General features: G+C 41.0%; 1 protein-coding gene across 2 annotated transcripts in view; it reads right to left on the reverse strand.

Annotated features, from left to right (window-relative positions):
- HORMAD2 (HORMA domain containing 2) overlaps positions 1 to 6,784 on the reverse strand; it is a 74,470-nt gene extending 67,686 nt beyond the window's left edge. The window contains exons 1-2 of one of the 2 annotated variants that reach the window (XM_065890025.1): positions 6,676 to 6,784; positions 1,030 to 1,118 (exon numbers count right to left, since the gene is read on the reverse strand). In XM_065890025.1, the coding sequence (XP_065746097.1) occupies positions 1,030 to 1,080 (51 nt within the window). In that variant the 5' untranslated portion in view covers positions 1,081 to 1,118; positions 6,676 to 6,784. Of the gene's footprint in view, positions 1 to 1,029; positions 1,119 to 6,675 lie in introns of those variants that run through there. The other variant, XM_065890024.1, reaches the window with a different exon arrangement.
- Between the last annotated feature and the right edge of the window lie 2,889 nt (positions 6,785 to 9,673).

The following is a 9,673-nucleotide window of genomic DNA, read 5'->3' on the forward strand; positions in this document are numbered from 1 at the left end:
AACCACTGACTGTCCATTGATTACAGAATAAAGCATAAATTCCTTAGCCTGGCTTTTAAGATCCACATTAATTTGTCCCCAAAGTTCCTATTCAATTTTATTTCCTACTTCTGTCCAACATGATGACACTCCACTACAGTAAGGATGGATTCTTTGTTATTCTCTGAAACATGCCATGCTCATTTCTTACTCTGAGCCAAGGGATATGCTAGTTTTTCCTCATGGAATTCTCTTCTCTCTCCTCTCTCCTAATCCTTTTCATTAATTAAGGTCCACCTTAAGTCCTATCTCCTTCGTGAGGAATATACAAACCATTCCAGTCTATATAAAATCTCTGAATTCCTATAATTTGTATTGCTTTACTCTTTTCACATATATTTAATGCATATACTGCTTTGTATATTGACTTACCTCCTGTAAATCTTATTTCCCTAACCAGATTATAAACTTCTAGAATGTGAAGATTCTTTTTTTTAATTCTCTCAGAGAATAACACAGCATTACATATATATTATATAATATTAAGCTCTCAATGAATCAATGAATGTTCATTAATGAATGTCATGGGACAAGATAAATTTGCCCAGGTGGACCCAGCAAGGTTGCCTGGCCCTGGCATGCTTCCCCAGGGCCCCAGGATCCTAGTTTCTCTAAGTGCTCTCTCCTCCAGTTATTATAATTACATCATAGTGTGCATTAGAAGTGTCCTAATTGTGTCAGGAAGTGAATGTCTAACAAAGAGCCATTCTCTTTAAACATCTTTTTTTGTTTCTGATTTCTTTTCCTCTACAAAGTCTAAATATATAAACATGAAACAAGCACCCAATAAGTTACTTTGTAGAAATCTATTCTAATTTCCTGAACATCCTCAGTGCATTAGCCAGTTAAAATGTAGACATACTCTGCCAGAATATTATGTGCCGATTAACTGACAAAACTGCTGTTTAAAAAAACACCAAAGATTAAAGTCATGATTCTGAACTAACTCACTAAATAGTCATTGATTTTCTTTTAATTCTTAATAAATACCTTAGGTGCCTTGTGAATTCTGATAGAATGAGAGAGCTGAGCAGTGGCCATTATAGCAATCTATCAAGGATTCTTTTAACAAGTCTAACCTGTAAAAAAAAAAAAAATTAGAGACCTTGCCTAACGTAATCCTTATTGTGAATTTTCCGAAGAACTATATAATTAGCATTTGATTGTATTCTTTTGAAAATTAGTTTAATAAACATTTTTATCTCCACTACCAATTTTCTATAAAGTAAGATCTCTGGATGAGTTTTTCCAACCACCTGATAAAAATTTAAGTTGACTTACTTGTTCCCAAATACATTTGGAGGGGAAAAATAAATTGTAAATCCCCTAAAGATTCAACAGTATATTTTACTCATCCTTGTTATTCCCTCAGAGTGTAACAGTGCTCTCTATATAACAGGGGCTCAAAAATACTTCTTGAATTAACTTCATGTGTAACTGATTTTCAAAGTAAACTCAAAAGTTAAAGTTTACACTTCATACTCATTAGGATGGCTATTCAAAAAAGTGGAAAATAACAAGTGGAGGTGAAGATGTGAAAAATCAGAATCCTTGTACACTGCTGGTAGGAATGTAAAATGGTACAGCTGCTGTGGAAAACAGTATGGCAGTTCTTCAAAAAGTTCAATAGATTTACCATATTACCCAGCAATTCCACTTCTAGGTCTAAACTCAAAATAATTGAAAGGAGGGATTCAAACAGATTACACACCAATGTTCACAGCAATATTATTTACAATAGCCAAAAGGTGGAAACAACCCAAATGTCCAACAACAGTTGAATGGATTTTTAAAATGTGGTATATACAATGGACTATTATTCAGCCTTAGAAAGGAATGAAATTCTGATACATGTTGCAACATGGATAAACTTGAAAACATTATGTTAAGTGAAATAAACCAGACACAAAAGGACACATATTGCACGATTCCACTTATATGAGGTAGAGATACCTAAAGTAGTCAAATTCATAGCAACAGAGAATAGAATAGGAGTCACCAGGGGCTGGAGGGTAGAAAGAATGGGGAGTTCAATGAGTACAGAGTTTCTGTTCAGGATGACGAAAAATTTTTAGAAATGGGTAGTGGTGATGGTTGTACAACACTGTGAATGCACTTAGTGCCACTGAATTATACACTTAAGAATGGCTGAGATGATGAATTTTATGTAATGTACATTTTTCCACAATAAAAAGTATTAATATTTAAAATACATAGTTTTCAATTCTGTTGCTTCACTAACATAAAAAAGAAGTAAATTTCCCTTTTTCTTTTCAAAGTACTTAATTTATATTGTAGTTTCTTGTCAAGGTTTTATGGAGTTCTGACCAAAATATCTGTAGATAACCCACTTAAAGAAATTCCATTCTAGATCACTAAGGATAGCGTGTGACTTGTTTTTGTGTACAAATTAATGCAAGATTCTGGAAGATTTTGCAAATAAAAGAGGGCAGAATTATTTAAGGACACTACCACAAAGTGGTGATAGAGATTATAAACAGGTAATAATTTCTCTCAAATTATTTCTTCAGAGCAGCACTAGGGGACACTCTTTTACTAGATTTTACATGAGACTGAAACCACCTAATAGTCCTTTGGTCCTTAATGATTCCAAGGTATCTTTTGTTGACTTCAGATTATAACCTTCATTTCTGAGTGTAACCTGACCCTTTCTTAGCTTTTGGTGTTCTTCAAGGGCTCTGTCCTAGGAGCTTTTTTTTCTTTTTTTAACTTCTAAACACACTCCCTGGATGAACAAATACTTTTTTGTTGTTTCAATTATATTTCTATTCTGACGACTCTTAGATGTATTCCCCCAACCTAGGTTTCACTGGGGAGTTGCAGATCTATACCTCTATGAGCCAGTTCCAATTTGATGTTCCCAGCATACCCAAATGTGAATTCTTTTGCCCGAAACCTATGTCTGTACCTTAGCTAAGTGAATGACAACATCAAATACCTAGATGCTCAAGCCTAAAAACTATGACTCAACCCTGTTCCCTCCCTCATTCCCACATCCATTCTCCTTTCTCAAGTGTCCACTCCTCACTTTATACACATTGTTGTCATCTATGCTTCAGATCAGATCAGCCTCATCTTTTGACTGGATTTCTTCAACCACCAGTCTGCCTGTCACTGGTCTTACCCTTCTCCAGTCTGTTCTTTGTATTGCAGCCAGAGTATTCTTTTTAGAGTACAAACTTGACTATGTAACTTCCTCAACTGAAATACTTCAGTGGCTCCCCACTGTCCTCAGGATGAAATCCAAACTCCTTACCATAGCCTCAAGATCTGGCTCATGCCTCTTTAGCCACATCTCTAACCATTTTCCCTTACACTTTTATGCATCAGCTATTCGTATCTACTTTAATTAACCTATATTCTCTCTAGCTTTCAGGCTTTTGTAATGTTCCTTCTGCCTGAAACATCCTCCTCCCTTTCCAATTCCTACTCATCTTCTAGACATGGCTTAGTACAAGTTTCTCAAGGAATTATTCCCTGGTTCACCACCAAGTCTGGGTTATGTGCCTATTGTAATATATTCCATATCATTGCATTTATGTATCCACCCCACCCTGCTGTGAGATAATGTGAGGGCAAAGTTGTATCTGCCTAGTTCATTCTATATTTTTAAAGTTTTTTTTTTTAAGGTACAATTCAGTAGGTTTTAGTATATTCATGAAGTTTTGCAACCATCACTACCATCTAATTTCAGAAGATTTTCATTACGTTAAAAGAAACTCCATACCCACTAGCAATCACACCTCATTTTCCCCTCGCCTGACTCCTTGCAACCATTAATCTACTTTTCATCTCTATGGATTTGCTTATTCCAGACATTTAATATAAATGGAATCATATATAAACTTTTGTGTCTAGTTTAGCTCATTCTTGAATCCTTAGCACCATGACAGTACTGGAATAAAGTAGGTAGGTGCTCAAAAAATATCTGCTGAATCAATAGAGAAGTACTACATGAACAAGGAAAAAGTAAGGGTCTAGAATAGAATTACAGAATTTTAGAAGTAGAAGGAACTTTAAATGTCATCTAGTCCAAACATCTAATTTTCTAGATGAGAAAATCAAGGTCCAGAGAAGTCAATTGACTTACTCAAGGTCAATCAGAACTGAGAATAAAAATCAAGAAAATTTGACTCACAATTTAGGGGTTTTTTCTACAATGACTCTGCGTAATGAAATTCCCCTTGCTTTCATTCCATCTAAAATACTGCATTACCAGCACCTTCTTAGTTGTTGGGCTTGCTTGCTTATTTCTAAACATGGTAGGGTCTCTTTTTGGTGTCCTGAGATAAACTGGCTTCAGGAAGGCAAAAAAATCTAAATAATTATTTTAAATAGCCAGGCTCCTTTCAACCTCTAACTATTCTGTTGCTACTGTTTTTTTCCCTTTGAGCAGGTGTTTTGTGGAGGTCTCCTATTCAAGTACAAACTCTGCTTAATTTTGAAAGCTCACAAGCTAACAGCCCCAGGAGGTATGACTCTACAGATCATGTACTCTCAGAGAATTACTCTGATATTTTTTTATCACCTCGTTCTGACTCATTATCTAAAACTTAAGAGATATTTCATAACTATGGGTTTTAAGAACAGAACTTTAACTTCCAAATGTCTTTGACTTATATATTTGCTTGTATATTGGATCCACAAACATCTGAAACTTCACAGGGCATCAATACATTCACTCTTATGCTTGATATGTCTACTCTGTGACAAGGATTATGATCTTCCTGAGAAAAACAAAATTTCTGTGTTTTCTCAGATAAGACTCACTCTGGGCTTACTTCTTGACCTACATCACAATTGCCCTATTTAAAATGGTGGCACAATTACTCTTTTACCCTTTTATGTGTGAATCCAAGATTCAGATAAAAATTAACCAGCTGTTGTTTAGTTTCTGAAGGCCTAAGCCACTTTTTTTTTTGGGGGGGGGTGTAGGTGGCATTCTGAGTGACACACAAAAAAAAGTTTCATTACATTTGCCCAAAGACAATAATAGTTGATTTCCTAATACTTTTCACCCATCTTTCCCAATCTTCCAAAATCATTTTTTTAAAACAAGAAAATCCCTTGTCTATCAAATGTATAATACCCAACAGCTAGATTCTAAAATGCAGCTAGATGACCTTCCATACATGTGTATGGTATGAAGGAGATAGCTTACTCAAAGGAAGTACCTGTCAATGTAAATGGGCTTAAATCAGAGTTGGAAGGGGGAGGAGACATCCTCTAAAACTAATCCAATCCTTTCATTTTAAAGAAAAGTCAATTCAGTGGAGGAAGGATAGTCTTTTTAACAAACAGTGCTGGAACAACAGGACATCCATAGACCAAAAAGCCCTGAAAACCTTCAACCTAAATCTGACACCATATACAAATATTAATTCAAAATGGATCATAGATTTAAATGTACAATATAAAACTATCAGTACAAAGAAGAGGAAAGTGAAGTCCAGTAAGGGAACATGGTTTGCTAAAGGTCACCCTGTGACTCAGAGGTTTCACAGAGTTTGCTCCCATAAATTATTATTCTCCATTTTAACAAATCCCATTTGGTCCTGTTAATTCCCCTACTCTGTGCTCACTCAGAGTAAAGGGTTTCCACTATATTAACTGGGTATTTATTCATGCTCTTTTGGTTTTTTAATATCTTCTTCAGGCTACTTCAATTATTCATTCTATTCAACATTTACTGGGCGACTACCACGTGCTAGTCTTCGTGTAGGCTTACAAAGATGTAAAATACTGTTCCTACCTCAAGAGATTTATGGCCCAATGGGGGAGAAATTAGATTATTATCCTAATCAGATTAAAACTCCTTTACGGGCAAGAACTGTACTTTTTATTCATTTTCATCAGCCAAGTAACATGATGTACTGCACACCGAGTCCAGTGCTCTGCACAATTGAACACATTTCGGTGATTGGTTAATCTTGAGTTTCAAGACACTCTCTCCCCTGCACTGTTTGGGGAACTAAAGTCCATGAGATCAAACAGCAAATCCTGGATAAGGCGAAAGAGGAGCTGAGGTCATCCCGTGGGGACTCACACCTCTTGGTGTGTGCCAGCCATTGATTCTCACAGAACACCTCAGTGGCTGGAGAAAACCTGACCTAGAAGATAGACAGCCCTCCCCCACAAAGCTCCCGATCCGACTGGCTGCAACACGCAGGTGTCGGCCGGAATAAGAGCTTGGCTGCCGACTGCCAGCTGCTGCGTCCTCACCTGGACTGATTCCTTCTTTTCCATCACCATTTCAATTTAAAAGCTACCTTGATAGTGGGAATGTGAGTGTTCCCAGTACAATTCTCTCCACCCCCGCACCCCACTTCCCCCACCCCCAGTAAATGTGAAAATTTTCATCATCAAGCTTTGGGGAGGGGGGTGGGGAATGCTACCTAGGGGTTCCCCTTTGTCCTTCCCCTCAGACCCGGCCTTCCCGCTACTCCTCAGAATACTTCGGGCCTCACAGAAATACTTTCAAATCAAACTTAAAGCCTCGAGGAAAAAGAAACGTAAAGGGAAAAAAATAACCTAAGAGGAAAAAAAAACCCAAAAACTCTAACGAGGCTCAAGCGCCGTTTTTCTCCGTATGCCTCGCATCTGGACAGCCCTCACCTCAGAGGGTCGACGCCTCCCAGCGAGAGGGACTCAACGGCCTTTTCCGGCTCAAACGCTCCCTCGGGCTTATGAATAATCAACGAGACCTTCCTGGGCGGGGCGAGACGCTTCATGAATAATTCGTTACTTCTGCTCGCGTGAGCGGCCCGCCTCGCTCGGTCTCATGAATATGCAAAAAGAGGCGAGCGACGGCTAACGCGCCCCCAGCAAGCCCAGCCCTCCACGCCTGGCCTCCTGGCGCCCGTGAGGAGGTGGTTTCCTGCCCACCTGCCGTCAGGCTTCCGGCTCCAAGGCTCTCCTCCGGCGTTTCCCGCCCTTCCGAGGGTTCGCCGGGCGCTCCCGGGCCTGAGGGACCCGCACCGAGCTCGAGGCGCCGCGCACGGACCCCGACGGGGCCTTCGGCTGGGGGCTGCTCCGCCTGGGCAACCCTTACTTCGAGGACAGCCTGCTGCCAGCCTCCCAGAGGAGACGCCTGCCCGCCGAGGTGAGGGAGGGCGGGGAGGACTTCGCGGCCCGGAGGGGCCTGGGTTAGAGCCTGCGGGGCCGTGGGGTTAATGCGGGCCAAGGGCCCGCCGTGGGTGGGGGTGTGGGGCGTGGGAGGGGAGGCTAGAGCCTGGAGGGACCGGGTCAACGCAGAAGGGCGGTAGAGGCCCAGAGGACAGAGGTTTCGCGCGCGGGAGGGCATCTCTCCACTTCTTCCCTGTATGGACCCCCACTTTGCATTATTTTTAATATTCATTGGTAATTGTGGAAATAAAACACGAATATGTGCTCCTCTTACACTGCCTCCTAACCTGGTCCCCTGCGCAGAGGTAACCCCAGTGAGCAGTTGGGTGTGGGTCTCCGCAGGTCCCTTTCCAACGGGTTCAGCTACACATCTAGTATCTTGTGGGGCTTCTCAGCGGTTTGTGGAGCCCCTGGAACCTCTGCAGTGGGGTTTCCTGAGAGAGTGGATGAAGCAATGGGTCACCTGAAACCTGTTTTTACTTTGTTTCCACAGTAAAGGAAAACAAAAAAAAAGATTCAAGTTTGTAAAAACCTAATGACTAAAACCAAACTTCGGGCAGTAAATTCCTTTAGTGCAGGTTTTCTCAATCTCAGTAGTAGTACCCTCCCCACCTCAAATTTGACAACCCAAAATGTCTCCAGACGTTGTCAAATGCCCCCTGGGGGACAAAATGGCCCTTAGTCAAGAACTACAGCTGACCCTTGAACAACTGGGGGGTTGGGGGTGCTGGCAGTCTGCACAGTCAAAAATCTGCCTGTAAATTTGTAGCCGGCCCTCCTTATCTGAGGTTCAGCATCCAAGATTTAAACCAGCTGTGGATTGTGTAGCATTACTGTAGTATTTATTGAAAACAATCCACGTGTAGGTGGACCCGCGTAATCAAACCGGTGTTGTTCAAGGGTCATCTGTACTGCTTTAATTCTGTACTTTCCAGAAGTAACTGCTCTTTAAAACAACCATGCAGATGATCTGTCTGCTCCAGCCCTTTCCAGCCTTGGCATTTTCCTGCTTCCCTCTAGCTGAACCACTAGCCCCTGTGTGCTGGCTGTGCTCACTTGAGGTCCCTGTCAGCTAACCACTACCGTCTCCAAAGGGCCTTCCCTATGTTGAAGTCCACCCCCCTACCACACTGCATGCACACACACACACACAGAGTTATTCTCTCTCATTATCACTCTGTTTTCTTCCTAGAACTAATCACAATCTGGATTTCATTTATTTGTTAACCTGTTTTTCTTTCTTCACCACCTAGAATGCAAGTAAGCTTCATTAGAGGCCTGATCTCTTCAGGTCACCCCAGGATCCCCAGTGCCCAGCACAGTAATCAATAAACTTGGTGGACTGAGACAATAAATTACCCTCTCTTCCTCCCAAGAGTTTCTGTGGGGTTTCTCCTACTCCTTTCCATCCACATTCCCTTCTGGGCTCCTCTGTGACCTTTGTTTAGAACTAAAATGGATGAATGAGCTCCTAGGAACTGCGGGTGAAGCCTTCACTTTTCCCACTGACTTATCCACTCTTTGAGGGCAGAACTGTCCTTTACTATGTTCATTGAAGGTATTCATATTGTTGAATGAACTAATTGATAACTTAAGGAAAAATATTAGACAATTAAAAATTGATCATGCTAAAAGGGGCTTTAGAAATTATCAAAGAACTTCACAGATAAGAATTTAGGTAATTTGTTCAAGGTCCCCAGGCTTGTTGAGAGGCCAAGTCACAGGTAGAACCCATGGTATCACACCTCTCATTTCAAGGCTCTTTCTTATCTCCAGCCAGTCTAGTTTCTGATTACTTTTCTGTGAACCTGACTTACAGCTCAAACACAAAAATCCCAAGCCCAAGACTTTTTTTTTTTTGGCTGCTTTGGGTCTTCGTTGCTTTGCATGGGCTTTCTCTAGTTGTGTTGAGCGGGGGCTACTCTTCGTTGCGGTGTGCAGGCTTCTCATTGCAGTGGCTTCTCTTACAGAGAAGCCTGCACACCGTAAGGAAGAGTTGGCTTCATTTGAGGAGCATGGGCTCTAGGCGTGCGGGCTTCAGTAGTTGTGGCGCACAGGCTGAGTTGCTCCGTGGCCTGTGGGATCTTCCCGGACCAGGGCTCGAACCTGTGTCCCCTGCTTTGGCAGGCTGATTCTTAACCACTGCGCCACCAGGGAAGTTCCAAGACTTACTTCTTGTCAACCAGAAGCTTTTGAGTTTGTATTCTTCATCTTTTGATTAAATCCAGCCCTGGGGATAATGGCCTAATAAACTCAAAAGTGCTATATGGTATTCAAACAATTTTCCATTTTCTTTTATGCGTTTCAGTGCTAAGCGATTGGAAATTTTCCCTGTTGAAACCAAGTATCTTGTTTGTTTTGGAATGGAAAAATGTACATTGTAGGAGAAAGTGCTCATCGTTTAGAAATTTCCAAATAACCAGTTGTTAGTTTTGCCAAATCCTGTATCCAGTAGTAAAATAACATGTGAAACAGATGAAAATGCAGG

Source organism: Phocoena phocoena, chromosome 13 (assembly GCF_963924675.1).
Source record: "Phocoena phocoena chromosome 13, mPhoPho1.1, whole genome shotgun sequence".
Classification (NCBI taxonomy): Eukaryota; Metazoa; Chordata; class Mammalia; order Artiodactyla; family Phocoenidae; genus Phocoena; species Phocoena phocoena.